At 38.4% G+C, this 26,666-nt stretch overlaps 1 protein-coding gene across 6 annotated transcripts in view; it reads left to right on the top strand.

Annotated features, from left to right (window-relative positions):
• MAPRE2 (microtubule associated protein RP/EB family member 2) overlaps positions 1-26,666 on the top strand; it is a 162,365-nt gene that overhangs the window by 101,328 nt on the left and 34,371 nt on the right. For all 6 annotated transcript variants that reach the window (XM_067699342.1, XM_067699340.1, XM_067699341.1 and 3 more), the window contains 2 exons: positions 22,533-22,678; positions 25,536-25,749. In XM_067699342.1, coding sequence (XP_067555443.1) covers positions 22,533-22,678; positions 25,536-25,749 — 360 coding nt within the window. The remainder of the gene's footprint in view (positions 1-22,532; positions 22,679-25,535; positions 25,750-26,666) is intronic.

The following is a 26,666-nucleotide window of genomic DNA, read 5'->3' as shown; positions in this document are numbered from 1 at the left end:
GATGCTAGTAGAAACATACATTTGCTCCCGCTCTTATCAAGTTCTACGTGCTGAGAGTGGGTGGGGGAAGAGGCTCCCCTTCTCTCTGTCTGTTCTTCTTGCTTCCTCTCCTGCTCTAAACTCTCTTGCCCTCCAAGCAAGATGAGGGGGCTCTGAAAGTTTGCCACCTGCAGCGATTCGGTTCTCTCAGGATAATCCCTGGTCAGTGGAACAGTAACCAAAATAATGGCTCCTTGGAGACACGTGCACATTTGAAGCCCAAGAATGTGGCCCTTTCCTCACGCTGAACCCAGGCTTATTTTAATAAGCTTGGACCTTAGAGGACAATTAACATCCTCATTTCTTCAATATCTATGCTACTGAGAAGAAAGAACATCTTCTAGGATAACGTTGTTGTCAGCTTGGTCCCCCAAAGGATTTACGACTCAAGGAATCACTGTTTCCCACGTATTTCATTCTGTTCAGTGAACCTGGATTGCTGTAGCTGTGCTGAGCACCTCTGTCAGTACTTCTCCAACTCCTTTCATATGAAAAGTTGATGTTTTCTCAGTCTTGTACAAAGGGACATGCTGGTGCAACATTTAAGAATAGTCATCTGTCTCCCATCCAGTTCTGTCCCCTTATTACCGTATCTGTTTGCCATAGAGGAAATTCTAGAGCTGCCAGTGGTTTATAGTCATAGTGGACACTGTGCCAGCCCAGTAGAGAGATGAATTGTACCCCATCCCCGGTCTTAAAGAGTTACCCAGCAGTCAGCTAAGAGAGATCACTAATTAAAATGCAAGTCCAACTTACTGCGGGGCTTCTGTAGCTATTATAGTGAAACAGTTAATTCTGCACTGGGAACAGAAAAACTCCACAGAGGAGGTGATGTTTGGGCTAAACTTAACAAATGAGAAATTTCTGTTCAAATGTAAAAGGTGGCAAATTTTAGGCAGAAAATTAGGTGACATTTTAGGCAGAAAATGTCTGATCAAGGCAGAGAGAAGGTGCAGCATTTTATGCACGTACATGCACACATGAGACTCTGAAACCTAAGTTAGGATTCAAGGCAGCAGAAGAGGGGGCAGTGAAGTGGCAGGTAATAAATGCCGTAGTATTCGAAGAAAGGGGAAATGATGTCAGCCTAGAAAAGCTTCTTGGGTCTTTGGCCAAACAGCCATGCAGATTTAGTGGATGGTCAATAAATATTTATGAAATGGAGTTTAATTGAAATGCTCTCCTAACTAGGTTTTTCATACAGATAAGATTCAGGCTGAGAAGAGAAGGTTGGGAACTTCAAGTAAAGGTACTATTCAGATATTTTTTTGATGTTCTAACATATCGCTTTATGTATTCCTAAAGTCAGCAGATATTTATTGAGTGCCTACAGTGTGTCAGAAGGCGGGCCGGGATCTGGGGATACAGCTAGGTACGAAAAGCAATACAGACTATACCGAGTTAGGACCCATTCCTTTACTACCAAAGTTCTCCTTTGACACATTTGTATCCAGAGCATTCAAGATCCTTTTTCTCAGCTTTCCCCAGTGCAAAGCAAAGGTGGAGCAAGGACCCTGAACAAAAAGTCCTGGTCCTCCAGCCTGTCTCACCATCAGATGGCCTTATAACACGAATGGGCAGTCTGTGCTCTGAATACCTGAAGCAGTAGTAGGCCGTCCAGTTTCTACACAATTGAGATGATGAAGCCAAGCATCTTCGAGTTCTGCTGTTCTTCAAAAGGAAATATTTTTTCTAACCTATTTTTTCCCAAATTGTGTTTTAAATTTACAGTTTATCAGCCATGTAAACACTGTTAAAAAAGGAGTGTCAGAAGTCACTGTCAAATGTTTGGGCATGTTAGAATTACATACCTGGAAACAGAAGAATTGAATTGCTTGGCACCCCTTAAAATAACCATCACTCCGCAGATTGGATTTTTTTCCACCCTGTAACCATTACATAATTCAGGCCGATTGCAAGTTACCTCTCTTTATTTGTCCCCTCCCTTGCAAGTTTGTTCTTATCCAAGTATCAACACTCATAAGCTCTTATGACCAAATTATTTGACAATAAGAAGCATGTAAATGTGAAACTCATGACAGCACAATTTCCTGCAGTTTCTCTTGACATCCTCCATAAGGAGGGTCATTTCTCCACTATGATTTCTTTTAGATTACATTTGTATGACAATTCATGGTGTATGGCAACTTTAAAATTACACATAATTGTGTTTAAATTCAGTGTTTAAAAAAAACTCCTTTCCTGCCTTTTTTGTTCTTTTTTTTTAACTAAAGTTAAATTCCAGCCTTTCTGTTTATTCTGTGATCATGTGATTGAATCTTAGAAGTAAATACTTATACAGTCCTCATACTAATTTGGGTTCCTCCTAATACTAGAATTGTGCTTAGAAAAGCAAAGTGTTCTGGGGTTAACCAGCAAAATATACAGAAAGCAATTTCTTATAGAAAAATACTGTCTTAGGTATCACAGTCTGCATGAATGTTACGTGGTAGTTCCTCTGTAATTGCTGGGGGCTTCCTTTGGTACCACCCCTGGCCTTCTGGGCTTTCTGTGGCCTCTAGGCCCCTTCTCAGGGAGCTGTGGGGAAGAGTGCTTACCTCTGGAAAATAGGGGATGGTATTGGTATTGGTACTGGTATTGGTGAGAGCCAGTAGACTGGATGTGATGGGGAGTGGCAGTAGAGAAGAAACCCTCACCTGCAAGCCTTGGAAAGCAGGTGAAATGGCTTTGATCTGGGAAGAACCCTGCAGCTCTCAGTCCCAGGGACAGTGACTTTAGCCATTCAAAAGGCAACCTGAGCGAGTGGTCCATAGTATAGAAATGGACTGCGGGTTTATGCTGGTCAGTTCACACCACTGCATCTTCCACTATACTAAAAGCCTCTTCATCAGCTATGATACCCAGAGTTCACATAGTGGCCTGCATATAGAACTATTGATAGAATGATATGAGCAATGATTCAGTAGAAATTCCCTGAAAAATTGGGAAAAGTTTATAACCTTTAGGGATTTTTTAAAAAACTTTATTGAAGTATAGTTGACTTACAGTGTTCTGTTAATTTCTGCTGTACAATGAAGTGATCAGTTATATATATTCTTTTCCATTATGGTTTATCACAGGATGTCGAATATAGTTCCCTGCTATACAGTAGGACCTTGTTTATCCATCCTATATGTAATAGTCTGCCTCTGCTAATCCCAAACTCCCAATCCTTCCCTCCCCCTTGGCAGCCACAAGTCTGTTCTCTATGTCTGTGAGTCTGTTTCTGTTTCATAAATAAGTTCATTTGTGTCATATTTTAGATTCCACATATAAGTGATATCATATGATATTTATCTTTGTGACTTACTTCCCTTAGTATGATAATCTCTAGGTCCATCCATGTTACTGCAAATGGCATTATTTCATTCTTTTTTATGGCTGAGTAATATTCCTCTGTGTGTGTGTGTGTGTGTGTGTGTGTGTGTGTGTGTGTGTGTGTGTACATTTTCTTTATCCATTCACCTGTAGATGGACAGCTTTAGTTTACTTATCTGTAATCTCATTTGTCACTAAAATAGATACGTTCTTACAATTGGAGCTTTAAAATGGCACAATTTAGGACTCTTCTCTAAAGATACTTGTGCCAAGAAATAAGCATTGGTTCCCCACTACCTACCAAATTAAATTAAGCTGCTGCTTTTAAAGCCTTGAACAGTCCGGCTGCAGCCATCTTTCTAGCATCTACCCCCATGACTCCCCTACTCATAGCCTGCATTTGCCCAAACTCGTCTTTCATCAGATGTTGTAATTCCCCATTTTTGCTTGGAATGCCTCCTTTGAGGACCATCTCCAATGCCACCTTCCAGCCCATTCCTTCAACAAATTCTGTGTGCTCCCTCTTCAAGTCTTAAGGTCATTGAGTACCTGTAACCTCAACATTAGAGGTCAAGGTCCTTGAGGACTGGAAATGACCATGCAAGTTTGACTTGACTTCATTTGTTAATATTGATTACTCTTTTGGGGGAGTTTATTGGGCAGAATTTTTGAACTAACTCCTTTAGTATTTCTGTGTCTCATAGGTTAACACTTAGAGTTGTTTTGTACTTTTGCTAGTTTTTCCATGTGTGTTTCTCTGGTCTCTCAAAACTAAATTCCTTGGTCCTTTAAGAGTAAAATCATATTCCTCAATAAGTAGTTGTTGGTTTATTGGTTTTTCATTGATTAATAAACAAAGTGACATCCCTCTGTGCCACCTAAAGATGGGCGTTTCTTTAGCCTGTAACCACAGAAATTAGATAGGAAATCTATCTTTTCAGATTCTTACCTTCTCCTCAAGCTTTTCTTAATTTAAATCTTGCATTTTTACATAGTCACACATGTAATTTCAGTACTTAAAGAAAAAACTTTTTGTCCATTCAAGTAGAGGAGGTAATACAAACAAATGTGTGAAAATACCTGAATGGAGACACAGAGAAACTGTTTATATCCTCTGATACTAAAGCTTTATAGAACTTTCTATTTTGATCACCCTAATGAGAAAACTGACCCCTTCAGAATGGGTTTCATATGTACCTTTCTTCCTTGTTTTTCACAATAAAGGCTTTTCGGTGCCTCCTTGTCCTTCCCTGTCTGGAATGCCAAATTCTAACTTCAGCTCTATTCTAGGCCTTCAGCCTTCGGTATGTCTCGCTGCCAGTTTCGGTATCAGACTCCCTGGGAGCCAGTGACATTTTGTCCTGCACACCATTCCTGCCTGCGCGCCAAGTGCCTCTCCCCCTTCCTTCATTCATGATTCCCACGTAGAAGCCAGATCTTATGGTACGAAGCTGCATATGTCAGGCAGCTTGTTTGGGTAAAATTTGATGAGCGCGTTACCCTAAAGGAAATCACTGGTGTTAGAAACTAGAAGTGAAACCAAACACCCAGCTCTGGGTCGTCAATTAGCAGCTAAAAAGAAATCTTTCAGACCAATACGATGATTTCGTATTTCTGCCATTTCTTTCTTGTTTCAATTGACTGAATCTTTGTCTGCATCCACAGGCACATTTGGAGTTTTCTATTTTTCCCTAAGGCACTCAAATGCAAGATGATAAGTTACAGGGTAATTATGATTTCGTTGAATAAAACAACTGTAAACAGTCCAGTTAGACTTTAGCGTGCTTTGCATTCCAGTTTTCAACACAGATAGAGTTGCAGTTAATTTCTATGAAAATTATTTTCACAAATACCACTCTTAAAGTACCAGCTCTGTTCTGAGTATTATGTATTTCTATCTGTTATCATCTAATTATTTCTCTAAAATTTACTTTTTAAATAAAAATATTGGTACCTAAATCTTAATCAAGGGCTATTTGGTATGTAGATTTTTACTACATTGAAATTTCCTATTGAAAGATAGAGGAAAACAGTCTTCATTCTTCCATGATTTTTTGATGAAGAGGCACTAAATCAACTCAGTACATTGATCTTAATATCTGATCGATTATCTCTATGGAAGGTGTCCCTTTTAACATTGTTCTGCAAGTTTCTTAATAAAAATCTGATTTAAAGGTAACGTTACTTTTTAAAAAGTACTCCTGGGTTTTGAAGGCAGGTTGTGAACAGGGAACATTGGTATCTTTAACTGCAATTTGCTGCAGCCGTATAAGATTCTTAAAAAGGTTTGATATCATATGAATCAGTAAAACTTGAGGGCATGTATCAGATGAAAGCCCAGCCACGTGGTTTAACAAGGATTTTTAATATATCTGCTGATACTCTTCAAAATCCATCTGCCGGAATAATGATTGCTGGCTTATTTCTTTTTCTATAAAAGAAAGGTGATGAAAATGTCCTTTGACAGCTTCCTCTGAGTGTGGAGAAGGGCACGGATAGCATGCTTTCAGCACTCGGCACAAGCCACAGAAGCCTTCTGTCTCTAGGTCTGCGGGAGTTGAAATCTTCCTGCTGGTTCTAACTCCTTTTCCTCTTCAAGGAATTGGTTTGAAAGCTATTTGTCTTTGAGACTCATTTAAAATTTGAATTAAAAGTTTCTGACATAACTCCAAGCAGTGAGAGGAAGTAGGAAGCCCAGTTGAGGACCGTGGGAATTCCCGGCAAGAAGCTCAGTTGAAACCATGTTTCTGAACTGCAGATCTTTATTTTTGCATTTGTGACTTGGGGCAGGTGAAGTAGACAGTGTTCTAAGTTCACTTTCACAGAGTTAAATAATACTGTGGTAACTGAAGCTATGAAGCTGCTGTTCATGCCAGGAATGTGAAAGATGCCTATAAAAACAGCGCAGCGCTACTACCAATTTCAGCATATTTTTGTTGTATTAGAAAAATGCAGTTGAAGTTTGGGATTTTAAATTCCTTTAAAATGTTAATGTTTCAGAGCATTATTATCTCACAGTTGCCATTAAGCTCTTCAAGGCTTCTGTTTGTGTAGGTAGAGCGATTTCTGCTGATGTGTTGGAAATATGTAACCCTGCGTTTTGCAGCCTCACTTTCCTCGTTAGGAAGCCCTGATTTCCCAAAGGGAAATACTGCCTTCAGCATGAGGTTTGGGCTTTGGTAACATATGCAGTTCTGCAGTGAGATCAGTTCCAGGAATGACGGGGCTTAATGCGAAAACAGAACTGAAATGATTTTGTGATTATGTGTAAAAACAATATTCTAACAGGAAAGATATTTAATAGCTGCTGAAGGTGACAGAAAATATGGTTATGTTGCTGAGTGTATTAATATCAAGAGCTCAGAGAGGAGTACCTGGAAGATATAATCTGGGAAGGGCATGACTGGGTGCTCCTGGGAGCACCCCTCCAGGTGCAGCTGTGTACTCCTGGCTCTTACAGCAACTGTGGCAAAGGACGGTGATGGCTACAAGCAGGCGCGCTGGCAAAAGTCTTAGTCATGGGAGGATGAAAGACATTGTTGCATCCTAATTAGCAGAAATATCAAGTATCCCTTAAAAGACAAGTTGGTGATGGACTTTGAATTAGAGAATCATCTAATTTTAGAGCTTAGAGATCTGTCCAGACCAGACATTTTGCAGCTAGAAATACTGTTGGCTTAGAAGGGTGTGATGACATGTCACAGTCCGTTCAAGATGATTGGGGCTTAGATCCAAGTTCCGACAGTCTGGTTCTCTATCCTTCCCGCTCCCTGCCTGGTCCTCACTGATATTAGTTTGAGAGAATAAGCTTTTTAAAAAGTTGTTTGCCTGTAATGATTTCTGTAATTAAAGGTATAATGGCATAGATGTGTCCAGTGAATAGACGTTGTCGTTCTTTTCTTCTGACCCTTCATCGGTACCAAGTAAGATTGTAGAAAAGTAGTAACTGAAGACCTCAGTGACATAGGCTTTTCTGTATAAGGGCTGCTGTTTGTTTTATTTGGCCTGGGAGAAAATCAGATGGGCAATTTGAGTAGCGGTTCGTGGCTGAACCCAAAATAGCTTGATATCTTCTCCACAGATTGTGTCCCACTTCTGGGAGAGTACTGTGAAATCTTGACAGCAGTAATATATTTTTTTTCAAGGAATATAGAATGTTATTTATTTTAATTTTTATTGGAGTATAGTTGACTTACAATGTTGTATTAGTTACAGGTGTACAACAAAGTGAATAGTAATATATTATTGAGAAAGGATGTGCTTATTATATTTACACATATACACTATATATGTAAAATAAAGTTATTATGAGTATATATACTAAAATATAAAACCATGACCTTGGAGCAGATTAATGAGCTATCTGTCTAGCCCAGGATTGTTCTATGAGGAGGAAACGTATGGCTGACACTCCTCCTGTCAGTCTGAAAGGTTCATATGTTCTCTTGCAGTTTCCTTTGTGACTCCTTATAAAATTCTAATCTAGCAAATTTTCTAAACTCTCTTTGAACCCTAAAATTTTATAATCCCTAGAAGCAGCATAGAGAAGAAGAAAAAAAAATTTTAACTGGAGTTCAGAATAAAGTGTAAATTCTACTTTTGTTACTTTTGTTAGCTGAATGACTTTCTGAGCCTGTTCCCAAGTCTCTAAAATAGGATGATGATAATTAAAAATACTTATCTCTGTGGGGTTCAGAATGTGTAAAATAGATATGGAAGCTTTAATAGATTTTATACAAATGTAGGTGTTTTCATTTCTTATATTTCTTGCCATAATGCAGTCCATAAACTTATAAAGTAATATTTCCTTTCCCTTTTGTTATCTGAAATTTTCCTTTTAAAAATGTCAGTTTATCCTGATATTCTTCTCCTGAGGTCCTGGGATCTGGTAAAAATGAGATGATTTGTCTTCTCATGCTTTTCATGATTTCATACACGGAAATCATACGTCCTCAAATCTTTTGAGTGTGGAGATTCATTTTTGAGTTCTGCCTTTATACAGTGCCCCAACTGTTCCTTTTAGATTCCTATCCCCAAGTTTTTCAGCTCCATTATGTCACTTTTGATATATAACAACTGAAACCATCCTTAGGACTATAGGCACAGGCATAGCATGGCCCTGTACAAAGACAGAATCTTTTCCCTTTTTCTACTCATTTCCTGATTATTTCCAGAATCTTGCTGACCTTCATAACTGCAGTAGCACCTTGAGCTGATAGGCTTAGAGCATAGCCCATCATAGTTAATCTCTTGGTGAACACAACACCCTACAATTTGGAATGCTTCTACTTTGGTGTGATATCTAATATTTTGCCTTTTGAAGCTTATTTTTCACTTTACCGAAGACTGATTTCCAGAGTGGCTCTTGTTTTGGTTAGGTTTTTGTTTGTTTGTTTTATTTTGTTCTGTTTTTAATGTATTCATACCCCATCAATTTTTAAAAGAATATGTAGCAACTCTTCCAGGAATACCTCATATTTGGGGCTTTGGTAACATTAGAATTTTATCATTTACCATCTCTTGTTGTGGTTCAACTGCTACACAACTTGTAGACCTCCATTCATTAACCGGATGTTTATTGAAGCCCACACTATGGCAGGTACTGCAGTAAAGGCTTGGATACAGAGGGGACCAAGATCGATTAAAGTGCAGACTCTCTTGAAACCTACATTCCAGTGAGGGGGGCAGTAAACCACAAACCAACATATGAGTTAACAGTAAAATACTAGACATAAAACTAGATGAGGTGGTAGAGTAACTGGCGGGTGACTTCAGATGGTCAGGAAGGACCTCTCTGAGGAAGTGACGTCCAAGCCTTGATCTGAATAGCAAGAACATGGAGTAACAAGGAAGCCAGTGTGAAAGGAGCTTCCAGGGAGAGGTGGACAGAGGCCTGGTCACAGGACACTGCAGGCCAGGGAAGGAGTTTGGATTTTGTAGTGGTTTCATAGGAACCACTGTGGAATCCTTAGCAAGGGGCAGTACATGAATAACGGCAGCCTTGGCATAATTCGATGAAAGTGGGATCTGTGTAAAATGTAGGCCCACATTATTGCGAGATTAATGAAATGACCCCAAAATCTCTACACCTCTCAATGAGGAGCATTCTAATTTGTGGCTGGCTAGACTTTCAGGACAATGGCAGTGATTCCTGAATTTTCAAGTTAGTTGGTACCCATTTTGTCTAGTTAAGGAATAAAATACAGAATTTCAAGGAGGGAGTGGTCACCAGAGCCAAATACTATTCAGAGGTTGAGTTGGATGAAGAAAGAAAAGTGACTGTTAGATTCAGTAACAGAGAAGCTATTGGTGGCCTTGACCAGAACAGGGTAAGATTGGAAGACAACAGAACTGATTTGAATGGTAGATGAAACAATGGAAATAGACAGTTTTGTCAAGTTTTGCTGTGTATAGGAGGAGATAAATAGCATAATAGCTAATGGATCATGTGGAGTTAAGGAAGCTTTTTAATCTTATTTTGTCAGTCACATGATACTAGAGCATGTTTGCACATGTTAAGAACAGTCCCTGTGGAAAGAAATTGACATTGCAAGAGAGAGTGAGGATAGTTGCAGGAATGACATCAACGAGAATGGGAGGGGAGACGTGATCCAGAGAAGAGGTGGCGGGTCGACCTTTGATGGGAATCAGAACATGGCAGCCTTGTTCAGGTTATGCCTGAGTGTGGTTTCCTGCTCTGCAAGAACCACTGATGATGTTCTTAGTAGCAAAAATTAATGTCAAGGTATCCTTTTCCTGATGTCTCTTTAAGCACTAGATATTTGAGGAATGGAAGTTGAAAATACCCAAATGGACATAACCAGAGGCAATAGCAAGAAATCTTTAGCATAGTTCACAAAGTCAATAAGATAATTCTTAAAAATTCTCAGAGGCTCCTTTGACTCTAGAAGATGGCATACGATATTATACCTAAATGATCATATAACATACCATTTACTGGAAATCTTAATGTGATCCACCCTTTCTTCATTGTTTATTGAAAAAATTAGTCAGCTTATTTGATGCTCATGGGGCTCTGAAATGCATAGGGAAGGTGTGAAAAGCCCAGGACATACAGGTAGCAAGTTGTGCAGTTAGGATTCTAATCAAAATTTTTTTTAACTTTAGCACTCAAGTTTTTATTTAATTTTTTTAAATTTATTTATTTATTTACTTATTTATGTATTTTTGGCTGCGTTGGGTCTTCGTTGCTGCGTGCAGGCTTTCTCTAGTTGCGGTGAGTGGGGGCTACTCTTCATTGCGGTGTGTGGGCTTCTCATTGTGGTGGCTTTTCTTGTTGCGGAGCACGGGCTCTAGGCGCGTGGGCTTCAGTAGTTGTGGCATGCAGGCTCAGTAGTTGTGGCTCGTGGACTCTAGAGCGCAGGCTCAGTAGTTGTGGCACATGGGCTTAGTTGCTCCACGGCATGTGGGATCTTCCCGGACCAGGGCTCGAACCTGTGTCCCCTGCATTGGCAGGCGGATTCCCAACCACTGCACCACCAGGGAAGTCCCTCCCATATTTTATATTTATTTTTTAAACTTAAAAGAGCCATAAGAAAATAAGACAAAAGCACACAATAAATGTTGCACACAGTCTCACTTATGAGTTTGCAAATCTAAACCAGCACTGTAATGAAGACTTTGTAAACATTACCAAGTAGGACTAGTCTAAGAATGCAAAGATGATTCAACATTAGGAAATCAATGATTATGACTGATCATATTAATCAAAGAAGGAAACCATTTTTATTATCTCCATGGTGGTTGGAAAGGTAGTTGGTACATATTTTTTGTATACCATATACATGTATATATGGTATAACAAAGGCATTACTTTCTGCATTGATTTGGCCCTAGAAAACCAGAGACATAACTGGAAATTTATTAGCACTCATGAGTAATAACTCTGTAACAATAGAAGTAAATGTTTAAAAATCAATAATTTTCAGTAATCTAGATGAAATGGATAAATACCTAGAAAGACATAAACTACTTAAATAGAAATTCTGAATAGACCTATAAAACAAGAGATTGAATTAGTAATTGCAATACAAATTTCCACAAAGAAAAGCCCAGGCCCAAATAACTTAATAGTGAATTCTACCAAATATTTAAAGAAAAACCAACACCAATCCTTTAAAAACTCTTCCAAAAAGCAAAAGAGAGGGGAACACTTTACAACTCATTCTGTGAGGCCAATATTACCCTGATAACAAAACCAGGGACTTCCCTGGCGGTCCATTGGTTAAGACTCCATGCTTCCAATGCAGGTGGCATGGGCTCGATCCCTGGTTAGGGAACTAAGATCCCACATGTGGCACAGAGTGGCCCAAAACAAACAAACAAACAAAGACATCACAAGAAAACTATAGACCAGTATCTCTTATGAATATAGACGTAAAAGTCCTCAACAAAATACTAGCAGAATAAATCCAGCAACATATAAAAAGGATTATGCACCATGATCAAATAGGATTAATGCAAGGTTGTCTTAACATATGAAAAGCAATCAGTGTTATACACCATATTAATAGAATAAAGGACAAAAGCCACATGATACTCTCAGTGGATATTTAAAGAAGCATTTGACAAAATTCAATACCCTTTCATGATTAAAAACACTAAAACTAGGAATAGAAGGAAACTTCCTCAGTGTGATAATAATGCTATCTATGAAAAACCCATAGCTATCATCATACTTAGCAGTGAATAGATGCTTCCCCACTAAGACAAGGAACGGGACAGGATGTCCACTCCTGGCACTTCTATTCAACATTTTACTAGAGGTTCTGGCCAGGGCAATTGGGCAAGAAAAAGAAATGAGGCATTCAGCTTAGAAAGAAAGAAGTAAAACTATCTCTGTTTGCAGAGCCATGATCTTGTATGTAGAAATCCTAAGGAACCAACAAAAAACTATTACGACTAATAAGTCAGTTAAGCAGGGTTGGTGGATACAAGATCAGTACCCCAAAATCAACCTTATTAACATTAATTAACTATCCAAAAATAAAATTAAGAGTACAATTCCACTTAAAGTAGCATTAAAGAGAATATAATAGGAATAAATTTAACAAAGAAGTATAAGACTTATATACTAAAAACTTTAAAATATCATTGGAGGAACTTAAGTGGAAAGATATCTCATGTTCGTGGATTGGAAAACTTTATGTTATTAAGATGGCAGTACTCCCGAGATTAATCTCTAGATTCAATTCAGTCCCTGTCAAAATCTCACCTACTTTTTTTTTCCCCACAAAGAACATTCTGTGTTTTTTTTTTCTTTTTCTTTTTTTAATTGGGGTATAGTTGCTTTACAATGTTGTGTTAGTGTCTGCTGTACAACAAAGTGAATCAGCTATATGTATACATATATCCCCTCCTTCTTGGACCTCCCTTCCACCCCACCCCCCATCCCAGCCATCTAGGTCACCACAGAGCAGCAAGCTGAGCTCCCTGTGCTATACCGCAGGTTCCCACTAGCTATCTGTTTTACACATGGTAGTGTATATATGTCAATTCCTATCTCCCATTTCATCCCATTCGCCCCTTCCCTCCCACCCCGTGTCCGTGTTGAATCTAGAAAAATGGTACAGATGAACCTATTTGCAGGGCAGGAATAGAGATGCAGAAGTAGTCAACTACCTTTTGACAAGCTGATTGACAATTGACAAGCTGATTCTGAGATTAATAGGTAAATTCGTGGGACCCAGAATAGCTGAAACAATCTTCAAATGGAAGAACAAAGTTCCAGGACTTCTACTTTTGATTTCAAAACTGACTACAGACCTGCGGTAATCAAGACAGTGTTACTGGCCCAAGGATAGGTGTATAGATGGAATAGAACTGAGAGTCCAGAAATAAACCCATATATTTATAATGAATTGATTTTAACAAGAGTGCCAAGATAATTAAATGGTGCTGGGATAACTGAATGGTCACATGCAAAATAATGAAGTTTGGATCCAAACCTCACACCATATAGAAGAAATAACTGAAAATGGATCATTGACCTTAATGTAAGAACTAAACTGTACAACTTTTAGAAGAAATGTAAGTGAAATCATTATGCATTTGGATTACGCAGTGGTTTCTTAGATGTGACGAAAGCCAAGTAACAAAAGAAAAAATGGTTAAAGTTTTCATCAAAATGAAAAGGTTTTGTGCTTCAAAGGATACCATCAAGAAAAAGACAGTCCACAGAACAGGAGAAGATATTTGCAAATCAGATATCTGATAAGCGACCTGTATCCGAAATGTAGAAAGAACTCTTAATAACTCACCAACAAAAAGGCATTTAACCCACTTTAAAAATGGGCAAAGGATTTGCATAAACATTTCTCCAAAGAAGTTATACAAATGGTAAAAAAGCATATGAAAAAGGTGTTCAACATCATTAGCCATTAGGGAAATCAAATCAAAATTTACACACACTAAGATGGCTAGAATCAAAAACACAAGTGTTGGTGAAGATCTGGAGAAACTTGAACCCTCATATGTTGCTGGTGGGAGTGTGAAATGGAGCACCTGCTTTGGAAAACAGTCTGGCAGTTCCTCAAAATGTTAAAACACAGTGGTACCATTTTCCACTCCTAGGTATATCCCAAGAGAATTGAAAATTAGGTTCACACAAAATCATCTGCATGAATGTTTATAGCAGCATTGCTAATAATAGCCCCAGAGTGAAAACAACTCAAATGTTCATCAACTGATGATTCAATCAATAAAATGTGTTACATTCATACAATGGAATATTATTCAGCCATAAAAAGGAATATGACGTTCTGATATGTGCCACAACATGGATGAACCTGGGAAAGATTTTGCTAAGTGAGTGAAACTAGACACAAAGGCCACGTATTTTATGATTGCATTTATATGAAATGGCCAAAATAAGTAAATCTGTAGAGACAGAAAATAGATTAGTGGTTACCAGGGTCCGGTGGGAGGAGAGAATCAAGAGTGGCTGCTAATATGTATGGGGTTTGTTTGGGGAGGGGGGGGGCTAATGAGAATCTTCTGGAATTAGAGAGTGGTGATAGGTGCATGATTCTGTGAATATATTAAAAACCACTGAATTATAAACTTTAAAAGATTGAACTTTATGGTATATGAATTATATTTCAATAAACCTCTATCATTACATAATAAATGATTAAATTTTTTTGAATTTATTTTTTTAAACAGCAGGTTCTTAATAGTTATCTATTTTATACATATTAGTGTATATATGTCAAGCCCAACCTCCCAATTCATCCCACCACCCCCTGCCGACCCTGCTTTCCCCGCCTTGGTGTCCATACGTTTGTTCTCTACATCTCTGTCTCTATCTCTACATCTCTGTCTCTACATCTCTGTCTCTGCCTTGTAAACTGGTTCATCTGTACCATTTTTCTAGATTTCACATATATGTGTTAATATTCGATATTACTTTTTCTCTTTCTGACTTACTTCAATCTGTATGACAGTCTCTAGGTCCATCCACATCTCTGCAAATGACCCCATTTCATTCCTTTTCATGGCTGAGTAATATTCCATTGTATATATGTACCACATCTTTATCCATTCGTCTGTTGATGGGTATTTAGGTTGCTTCCATGACCTGGCTATTGTAAATAGAGCTGCAATGAACATTGGGGTGCATGTGTCATTTTGAATTATGGTTTTCTCAGGATATATGCCCAGTAGTGGGATTGCTGGGTCATTCGATGATTCTATTTTATTTTTTTGAGGAACCTCCATACTGTTCTCTATAATGGCTACTATCAATTTACATTCCCACCAACAGTGCAAGAGGGTTCCCTTTTCTCCACACCCTCTCCAGCATTTGTTGTTTGTAGATTTTCTATGATGCCCATTCTAACTGCTGTGAGGTGATACCTCATTGTAGTTTGGATATGCATTTCTCTAATAATTAGTGATGTTGAGCATCTTTTCATGTGCCTCTTGGCCATCTGTATGTCTTCTTTTGAGAAATGTCTGTGTAGATCTTCTGTCCATTTATTGATTGCATTGTTTGTTTTTTTAATGTTGAGCTGCCTGAGCTGTTTATATACTTTGGAGATTAATCCTTTGTCTGTTGATTCATTTGCAAATATTTTCTCCCATTCTGAGCATTGTCTTTCATCTTGTTTATAGTTTCCTTTGCTGTGCAAAAGCTTTTAAGTTTCATTAGGTCCCATTTGTTTATTTTTGTATTTATTTCCATTAGTCTAGGAGGTGGGTCAAAAGAGATCTTGCTGTGATTTATGTCAGAGTGTTCTTCCTATGTTTTCCTCTAAGAGTTTTATAGTGTCCGGTCTTACTTTTAGGTCTTGAATCCATTTTGAGTTTATTTTTGTGTATGGTGTTAGGGAGTGTTCTGATTTAATTCTTTTACATGTAGCTGTCCAGTTTTTCCAGCACTACTTATTGAAGAGGCTGTCTTTTCTCCATTGTATATTCTTGCCTCTTTTATCAAAGATAAGGTGACCATATGTGCATGAGTTTATTCTGAGCTTTCAATCCTGTTCCATTGATCTACATTTCTGTTTTTCTGCCAGTACCATATTGTCTTGATTACTGTAGCTTTGTAATATAGTCTGAAGTCAGGGAGTCTGATTCCTCCGGCTCCGTTTTTTCCCCTCAAGACTGCTTTGGCTCTTCAGGGTCTTTTGTGTCTCCATACAAATTTTAAGATTTTTTGTTCTAGTTCTGTAAAAAATGCCATTGGTAATTTGATAGGGGTTGCATTGAATCCGTAGATTGCTTTGGGTAGTATAGTCATTTTCACAATATTGATTCTTCCAGTGCAAGAACATGGTATGTGTCTCTCCATCTGTGTCATCTTTGATTTCTTTCATCAGTGTCTTATAGTTTTCTAGTAGAGGTCTTTTACCTCCTTAGGTGGATTTATTCCTAGGTATTTTATTCTTTTTGTTGCAATGGTGAATGGGATTGTTTCCTTAATTTCTCTTTCTGATCTTTTGTTGTTAGTGTATAGGAATGCAAGAGATTTCTGTGCATTAATTTTGTATCCTGCAACTTTACCAGATTCATTGATTGGCTCTAGTAGTTTTCTGATGGCATCTTTAGGATTGTCTATGTATAGTATCATGTCATGTGCAAACAGTGACAGTTTTATTTCTTCTTTTCCAATTTGTATTCCTTTTATTTCTTTTTCTTCTCTGATTGCTGTGGCTAGGACTTCCAAAACTATGTTGAATAATAGTGGTGAGAGTGGACATCCTTGTCTTTTCCTGATCTTAGAGGAAATGCTTTCAGTTTTTCACCATTGAGAATGATGTTTGCTGTGGGTTTGTCATATATGGCCTTGATTATGTTGAGGTAGGTTCCCTCTGTGCCCACTTTCTGGGGAGTTATTATCATAAATGGGTGTTGAATTTTGTCAAAAGCTTTTTCTGCATCTACTGAGATGATCATATGGTTTTTATTCTTCAGTTTGTTAATATGGTGTATCACGTTGATTGATTTGCGTATATTGAAGAATCCTTGTATCCCTGGGATAAATCCCACTTATTCATGGTGTATGATCCTTTTAATGTGTATTTGGATTCTGTTTGCTGGTATTTTGTTGAGGATTTTTGCATCTATATTCATCAGTGATATTGGTCTGTAATTCTCTTTTTTTTGTAGTATCTTTGTCTGGTTTTGATATCAGGGTGACGGTGACCTTGTAGAATGAGTTTGGGAGTGTTCCTTCGTCTGCAGTTTTTTGGAAGAGTTTGAGAAGGATGGGTGTTAGCTCTTTAAATGTTGGGTAGAATTCACCTGTGGAGCCATCTGGTACTGGAGTTTTGTTTGTTGGAAGGTTTTTAATCATGGTTTCAATTTCATTACTTGTGATTGGTCTGTTCATGTTTTCTGTTTCTTCCTGGTTCAGTCTTGGAAGGTTATACCTTTCTAAGAGTTTGTTCGTGTCTTCCAGGTTGTCCATTTTATTGGCTTAGTGTTGCTTGTAGTAGTCTCTTACGATGCTTTGTATTTCTGCGTTGTCTGTTGTAACTTCTCCTTTTTCTTTTCTAAGTTTATTGATTTGAGTCCTCTCCTTCTTTTTCCTGATGAGTCTGGCTAAAGGTTTATCAATTTTGTTTATCTTCTCAAAGAACCAGCTTTTAGTTTTATTGATCTTTGCTATTGTTTTCTGTTTCTATTTCATTTATTTCTGCTCTGATCTTTATGATTCTTTCCTTCTACTAACTTTGGGTTTTGTTTGTTCTTTTTTCTCTACTTCCTTTAGGTGTACGGTTAGATTGTTTATTTGAGATTTTCCTTCTTTCTTGAGGTAGGATTGTATTGCTATAAACTTCCCTCTTAGAACTGCTTTTGCTGCATCCCATAGGTTTTGGGTCATCGTGTTTTCATTGTCATTTGTCTCTAGGTATTTTTTTATTTCCTCTTTGATTTCTTTAGTGATCTCTTGGTTATTTAGTAACGTATTGTTTAGCCTCCATGTGTTTGTGTTTTTTATGTTATTTTTCCCTGTAATTGATTTCTAACCTCATAGCGCTGTGTTCAGAAAAGATACTTGATATGATTTCAGTTTTCTTCAGTTTACTGAGGCTTGATTTGTGAACCAAGATGTGTGTACGTTCTCCTAGAGAATGTTACATGTGCACTTGAGAAGAAAGTGTAATCTGCTGTTTTTGGATGGAATGTCCTATAAATATCAGTTAAATCTATCTGGTCCATTGTGTCATTTAAAGCTTGTGTTTCCTTATTAATTTTCTTCTGAATTATCTGTCTGTTGGTGTAAGTGAGGTGTTAAAGTCCCCCACTATTACTGTGTTACTGTCGATTTCCTCTTTTATAGCTGTTAGCAGTTGCCTTATGTATTGAGCTGCTCCTATATTGGGTGCATATATATTTATAATTGTTTTATCCTCTTCTTGAATTGATCCTTTGATCATTAGTAGTGTCCTTCCTTGTCTCTTGTAACATTCTTTATTTTAAAGTCTATTTTATCTGATATGAGTATTGCTACTCCAGCTTTCTTTTCATTTCTATTTGCATGGAATATCTTTTCCGTCCCCTCACTTTCAGTCTGTATTTGTCCCTGGGTCCGAAGTGGGTGTCTTATAGACAGCATATATATGGGTTTTGTTTTTGTATCCATTCAGTGAGCCTGTGTCTTTTGGTTGGAGCATTTAATTCATTCACATTTAAGGTAATTATCGATATGTATATTCCTGCTACCATTTTCTTAAATGTTTTGGGTTAGTTTTTGTAGGTCCTTTTCTTCTCTTGTGTTTCCCACTTAGAGAAGTTCCTTTAGCATTTGTTGTAGAGCTGGTTTGGTGGTGCTGAATTCTCTTAGCTTTTGCTTGTCTGTAAAGCTTTTGATTTCTCTGTTGAACCTGAATGAGATCCTTGCTGGGTAGAGTAATCTTGGTTGTAGGTTCTTCCCTTTCATCACTTTAAATATATCATGCCACTCCCTTCTGGCTTGCAGAATTTCTGCTGAGAAATCAGCTGTTAACGTTATGGGAGTTCCCTTATATGTTATTTGTTGTTTTTCCCTTGTTGCTTTTAATAATTTTTCTTTGTCTTTAATTTTTGTCAATTTTATTACTATGTGTCTCGTTGTATTTCTCCTTGGCTTTATCCTGCCTGGGACTCTGCACTTCCTGGACTTGGGTGGCTATTTCCTTTCCCATGTTAGTGATGTTTTCAACTATCATCTCTTCATATATTTTCTCTGGTCCTTTCTCTCTCTCTTCTCCTTCTGGGACCCCTACAATGTGAATGTTGGTGCATTTAATATTGTCCCAGAGGTCTCTTAGGCTGTCTTCATTTCTTTTCATTATTTTTCCTTTTTCTGTTCTGCGGCAGTGTATTCCACCATTCTGTCTTCCAGGACACTTATCCATTCTTCTGCCTCAGTTATTCTGCTATTGATTCCTTCTAGTGTATCTTTCATTTCAGTTATTGTATTGTTCATCTCTCTTTGTTTGTTCTTTAATTCTTCTAGGTCTTTGTTAAACCTTTCTTTCATTTTCTCCATCTTTGCCTCCATTCTTTTCCCTAGGTCCTGGATCATCTTTACTATCATTATTCTGAACTATTTTTCTGGAGGGTTGTTTATCTCCACTTCGTTTAATTGTTTTTCTGGGGTTTTATCTTGTTCCTTCATCTGGTACGTAGCCCTCTGTCTTTTCATTTTGTCTGTCTTTCTGTCAATGTGGTTTTCTTTCCACAGGCTGCTGGATTGTAGTTCTTCTTGCTTCTGCTGTCTGCCCTCTGGTGGATGAGGCTATCTCAATAAATGACTAAATTTTTAAGATCTAGTTTCTTCATGCCATGAATGAAGATCTAGTTTCTTCATGCCATTATAATTCAAAATTATAATGGAAAGAATGAATGCATGACAGAATTTAAGAAAATTTTGAGAAAAAGGAGAGGAGAAATTATTCTACAGATAGTAATACATATTATATATGTATTTAAATAATGAAGACTGTGAAACTATCATGGGGACAGGACCTGCCCCCCCCCAAAAAAAAACCTTGAAGACACTTTAAATGCATGTATTTGGAAAGTCAGAGAGAGAGTAAAATTAGTGATTCCTCAGTGGGAAAAGTATAGATTATCTATGAAATTATGGTGTTCAACACCTAGCTAACTTTCTTAGTCAGCAATTGTGGTTGAAAATAGCAGAAAATAATTCTGGCAACTTTAAGCAGAGACAGATTTACAGAAATCACATTGGGCAGCTCTCACAGTCAGTGGGGAACCAAGCTCAGAAGGTGACAGCATCCAAAAGATGTGAAGAAACTAGGAATAGATCCTCCCTTGAGCCACTGGACTAGGATGGTTAGGATGCTGCTGTGCTCCTGAAGCATCTGCTAGATCCCACTGCTGCCACCATGACCAAATTCTAATGATCCCTACATGTTTCACTCACTCCCTTAAGACTCTGAGACCCGGGCAAGAGCATCCAAAGGCAGAGCCTAGGTCACAGGCCTGCATCTTACCCTGGGTGTTGGGAAAGGGATATCTGCCCACTTTCGGTACTGTGGTGAGAGGCAGGGCCCTGGTGCATCAAGTCAGATAGGAAGGTGTCCAAATGCTGGGGAGCCAAAAATTTCCACTAACATTTGGAATAACTAAAATTAGAACCGTCCTTTATATCATAGGCCAAAATAAATTCCACGTCTATTCAGAATGTAAATGTGAAACTTGAGACCATAAAAGTACTTAAGGAAAATACACATGAATATTTATGTAATCTTGGCTTGGGAAAGTTGCTAAGCATGATATAAAAATCAGAAGGCCATTAAAAATGTCAGTAGCGAATATTTAATGATCCAGAAAGGGAACCATGGTCTGTTAAATTTTTTAAAAAATAGAATGTTATATGCCAGAATATTAACAGTGGTTTTCTCTGGATGATGAGACCAGAGATGATTTTTCATTTCTTCCTTCACGCTCTGTATTCAAGTTTGGTGGGGGTTTTTTTGTTTGTTTCAAAAGCTGTTATTGCTTTTTAAATTTGGAAGATTTGCTTGCTGGATTTGTACGAACACATAGATACCGGTGTCTCCATAAGTAAATTTTATGCTAACCACTACAAAAGTGAAAATAACTCTTTAAAGAGCAGGTAATGAGACACTTGTGTGTAGACACCCCCATCTGTATAAAAATCATGTTGAATGGCTTTTGGTATTGGCTCCATCTGGTGGCGCTTCAAAAGGAGGACCTGAATAATTGGATGATGGCTGTAAGAATGCCCCCCAAGATTGATGCTTCTCTCACCTCCTCCAGTGTTTTTTGTTTTGGTTTGTTTTATTTTGTCTTGTTTTTAAGAGAACCCATCTGCTTGACTACAAAAGTACCAGTTTGTACTTAGGGTATTGGCATCTAAAGGAAGCATCACAGATATAAGGATTCTGGAGGTAATGTTTATTGTGGCCTATATTTCATCACTTTATACTCTTGCCTACAAATAATGAGTTGCCCCACCATTTCCTGTTGTAGCAGCCTTTAGATTCTTAATATCTGGTTCCCTCTTTCCTGGGATTCCTATCTCAGTAAAGGATGCTCAACATCTATTTGACATAAGAGACCAAGTGGGCTCTTCCTGTGTAAAGGTGAGTCGCCCAAACAGAATGAAAGGCTCCTCACAGAAACCTTGATACCGAAGGATGGAGGAGAGCCCTTTACGTTCAGAAAGGCATATCGTTGACACGTTACGGAAACAGACCAAGAGATCTGGAGAAGCAAAGAAAGAAAGAACACAGAAATGGCCATTTGTTCCATTCTCACCACTCAATTGCTTTTCCTACTTGTAAAAGAAAAATAATCATTCTGGCTTGGAATTTCTAAATGCCTTTAGCCTTTGTGAGTCGATGTGTATGACCTTCCTGGGATTTTCTAGTTGATATTGTTATGATCTAAGAGATCTGCATAAAATTTTTATATATATATATATATGAAAGACTTACTAATATCCCTTTTTCTATGACTGTTTCCTCAGGGAACTCATTGAACATGTCTGTTATTTTTATTTCTCAGTCATAAATGGCATGACTCTGAACTTCTGTAAGTTTCAGAGTCTCCATGTCTCCATCCTTCACGTTAATATAGGAACCTCATTGCTCTGGACTGAAATTAAATCGGTATACAACTGTTCTTGTTGTTAGTTGGCTTCGTTAAACGGTTTCACCTCAGTCACTTTGCAGGGTGGACATAAAACAGCTCGGGCGGCGTATGCATATTTTTTTGAGCTCCATATTTCATGTAGTTTGCTCATGTTGAAATTTTCTGCTATTTTTCTCTTATGTATTTTAATGATTTGGAGCCAGTAGCAGCTAGATGGAAGGAAAAATATGTTCCTTTTTTTTCTGATAGAAGCTAAGAAGAGTTGTTCATATGCTGATTTCCTTGATGTTGAAGAATGAAGTTCTGTTCACTGTTTGTGGAATCTGGTGATGCTCTGGTGAACAGCGTCGGTACCACAGTGGTTAGGGATGGGGAAGTGGCAGGAGCTGCATCAAGGCACGTCCCTGCCCACCAGCACCCTCCCCTGGTGGATGAGGAGATGTGGGTGCAATGAGGAGAGGAGCACACACGGCAGGAGGGCTGAGGGCTCTGGGCTCCCAGCTCCCTCCTGCCCAGCAACCCTCAGTCGCACGTGGTACAGTCAGACTCACACTGGTCCTTTTCTTGTCTCTTTCCAGGAGCAGCCTACTGCCAGTTCATGGACATGCTCTTTCCTGGCTGCATTAGTTTGAAGAAAGTAAAATTTCAAGCGAAGTTGGAACATGAGTACATTCACAATTTTAAGCTTCTGCAAGCATCGTTTAAGCGAATGAATGTTGATAAGGTAGGAGACACACTTGTACCTCCATAAAATGTACTGTCTTTGCTTAAAATGGTTTTTATGCAGAGATGCAAACATCCAAAAATGTGTCAATGGGATATATCTTGACATCACTATAGTAGGTTGGGTCCTGTACTGGGCATAAAGCACCAACCCTCACTTCCCATATTTGCATGAGGTTTTTATTTGAGGAGATTTCTAAACTTGTAGCCATTAGACTAAAAACGCTAACAGAAATTATGAATGCTGAAATGTTGTTATTCTGTATTAGCATTGCAGATGAGAAATTTTTATGTTTGCCAGATGCCACTGTGGTTCTTTGAGTGTTTTGTTTCTTTAAAGAAATAGCATAGTACGGTAGAAATGGCACGGGTTTGAATCCCAGCACCATGACTTGAGCAAGTTATTTAAATTATTTGAGTCTGAGTTTACCCATCTGTAAAATGGGACTAAAACCCCCTTCCCTGTGGTTATGAAATTAAAGCGAGGACTGCATGTTAGAGTGTCCAGTATATACACTCAGATTCTCACTCAATGTCCATAAAATATTCTTTCACCCACTTTGAACTTCATAATTTTATTCTAGAGTGATACAAATGAAGTTAGACTAGAGTCCTTTTTCCCCCATAGAGGACTATTGCTGAAGCCCCTTCAGGCTCTGCATGTTTCCTGCTATTCAAGTACATATTACGTTCATAGTCTTTATTTAGGATATAGCTCTTGGAGTGAATAGTTTGGAAAGAAATGAATTTTGAATAAGGGAAAAGAGAAAAAACAGCAGGGGAGAAATAGAAAGTTTTCTTTTCATAGATAGTAGCAATAAATAGGCTATGGAAATAAAAATTTAAATTTGGGGGCTTCCCTGGTGGCGCAGTGGTTGAGAGTCTGCCTGCCGATGCAAGGGTTCGTGCCCCGGTCCGAGAAGATCCCACATGCCGTGGAACAGCTGGGCCCGTGAGCCATGGCCACTGAGCCTGCGCGTCCAGAGCCTGTGCTCCGCAACGGGAGAGGCCACAGCAGTGAGAGGCCCGCGTACCGCAAAAAAAAAAAAAAAAAATTTAAATTTTGGGTTATAAGAGATAGAGGTTAAAAAGGAAAGAAAAGTTTGCTGAACTGTATATATTTTTTAATTTATGCAATTAATATCTTCCTAAATCAAAGCATTCTTATCAAAATATTAAGAAAATTTTGGCTTCTCATTTTCTCACAATTTTTATTGCAAAACATATATCCTCTTTAACATTTTAATTTTTTGACTCCTTTTCAACTTGATATCCTTTGCTGTGGTTAATTTCCAATTAGCTCCTTCTGTATTTATTCAAAACCAGAGTTATATAGATTCTTCTTCCTTATTAGCATCACTTCTCTGTACACTTCTGTATCATTTTTCTATACATGCTTCTAGATCAAAAAGGAAAGAAACACCCATTCATACGTTTATTGACGGAACTTGCTGTGTAACAAAGTTGGGGACTCCATATCTCCGTAGAAGTGTACACTCAAGAGAGTGGGTCAGCCATTGTTAAGAAATTTGAAGATAGGGAATTCCCTGGCAGACCAGTGGTTAGGACTCCCAGCTTTCACTGCCGAGGGCACAGGTTCAATCCTGTGTTAGAGAACTAGGATCCTGCAAGCCACGGTGTGGCCCAAAAAAAGAAAAAAAGAAATTTGAAGATAAAATTCTTGTACTGGAGGAACACTGACCTTTATGACCTTTGTTGGCCTCTCTAGCTTAATATGCTATGATTCTACCCAAAGATCCTGGTATAGAGACAGTGATCCCTGTTCATGTTTGTCATAGCCTGCGACAGCACGTGGGAAGCACATGTACAAATATTTCCTCGCCACCTCAGATTTTGAACTTATGACCCTGGAACTTTCATTTTGATAGGAATTGCTAAGTTAAGTCAACAGAAGTTAAGTGCCTGCTTTGAATGGCTAATGCATCATCATCATCTAAAACTGTTTATAAATGTTCACGTTTGGCAGAGAGCAAAATATAGTAGCATGTTAATTAAAGGGCCTTATGCTCCAAGAAGGCACTTTCTAAAACAATCACAATACCAGCATAAACAAAACTTATAAATCAGAAAACATGAAAATACTTATATTTGTACAATGAAAAGACCTCGAAAGGGAATACTGATTGGCTCTTTAGACTGCCCTTTAAAAACACTTAATTTACACCCAGTCTTGATAAGATAGTTACAAAATACAAAAAGAAACCTGTTTAAGACATGTACCCCCCTGGCACATTAACTGTGCTCCAGTGTAACCCATGAATTACTGAGCCCTGTATTGTGGTTAGTTGTTTTTATTTTATGCTTGTCTCTCTACATTGTAAAGACACTCCGTGAAAGCTCATTTTGTTTCATAGGAACCATTAGATTAGTGTGAGTTCTCATTGACTTGAGTCTTATTCATTCGTACTCTCTAATAGCTACAGTCCTTTTAAGAGCTTATTCCAACACAGCTAGACCAAGTGTTACAAAGAAATAAGGAAAACCTTTCAACCTTGAAACAGCACAACATCCCAGACCCATGTTTTGGGGGGGATATGCTTTGGCAATAAACATTCTACGAAGAGGATCCGCCCCTCTTGACAGCTCAGGGTATTCCTTGTTTCGTGTGGTTTGTTCAGATGTATTAAATATTCCAGGAGAACCAACTACGACATTTTAATTTTTCTTTAATATAATGAAAAATTATATGAATTCTGGAGTACCACTGGCTAAGACACTGGGGGAGAGGCCAGCAGACATGAATTGCGGATGTAAGGTTATATTTAGGGAACACTTCAGTTGTATTCAATACAAACAAGGCTGAGGGTCGTGACTCACCAGGTGATTTTATATTGCAGGTAATTCCAGTGGAAAAGCTCGTGAAAGGGCGTTTCCAGGACAACCTGGATTTTATTCAGTGGTTTAAGAAATTCTATGATGCTAACTACGATGGCAAGGAGTATGACCCCGTAGAAGCACGACAAGGGCAAGATGCAATTCCTCCTCCCGACCCCGGCGAACAGATCTTCAACCTGCCCAAGAAGTCTCACCATGCAAACTCCCCGACAGCAGGTACCGTAACAATGAAATCCTAGAGTCACTTTCACAGGCCCTCCTGCGCCGTACTATGAACCGATTTACACTTTTAAATATAGATCATCATCTATAATCCTTCAGAGGAAATTCATGAAATAGCCATCCTGTCTCCTGTGTGGGCAGTGCCAATTTCTATGTGATGACATTCAGCAAGACCTCACTTAGCCAACTTCATCCCAAAGTGAAGTCACTGAGGATAAATACCTAGAACTTTAAAAAATGTTTTAACTATTTTAGAGAAAAATCTTTCTAAAATACATTACAAACATTCTTGTGTAGAAAACAGACTTTACCAAGCAGAATGTGTTCTTGTCCAATGAGGGTCATTAGTATAAACATCAGCTGTGACACTGCAGAGGTAAACGATGAAATCCTCAGAAACCATGTGTTTCCATCCTGAACACCAGTGTTCACACTTGTTAAGTCAACAGCCTTAATTCTGTAAGAATGCAAATTCATTATTTATGCCCAACTTCCAATGAGAATTATTAGAAATGATTATAACAAGACTAATACTAAACTGTGTGGACATGTGTCTGGAACTCAAGGAAGTGTCGGCTAGAGGTAAACATTGGTGAGTCTTCCATATCCAGGTAATTGAAGCTGGAAGTGAGTCCCCAGTGAGAAGGGTAGAGTCCCTGAGGAACTTGTACATTTCATGTTTTGGTAGAAAAGGAAGGGCTTACATAGGACCAGGGAAGACACCAGAAAGATTGAAAGAAATGAAGGAATGACGTGTCAGGGAAATAGAAGGAAGGGAGCAGAACGGTCACCAGTGTCTAAATCTGCTGAGGAGTCAAGTACAACGAGGACTGGAAGGGTCCTTTGGGGTCACTCAGTGGAATGATGGGTCCAGGAGGGGGCTGAGGAATTGGAGAAAGGAAACTGAGACA

The sequence above is a fragment of the Pseudorca crassidens genome, chromosome 12, assembly GCF_039906515.1.
Source record: "Pseudorca crassidens isolate mPseCra1 chromosome 12, mPseCra1.hap1, whole genome shotgun sequence".
NCBI lineage: Eukaryota > Metazoa > Chordata > Mammalia > Artiodactyla > Delphinidae > Pseudorca > Pseudorca crassidens.
This window is presented reverse-complemented; position numbering and strand designations above follow the sequence as displayed.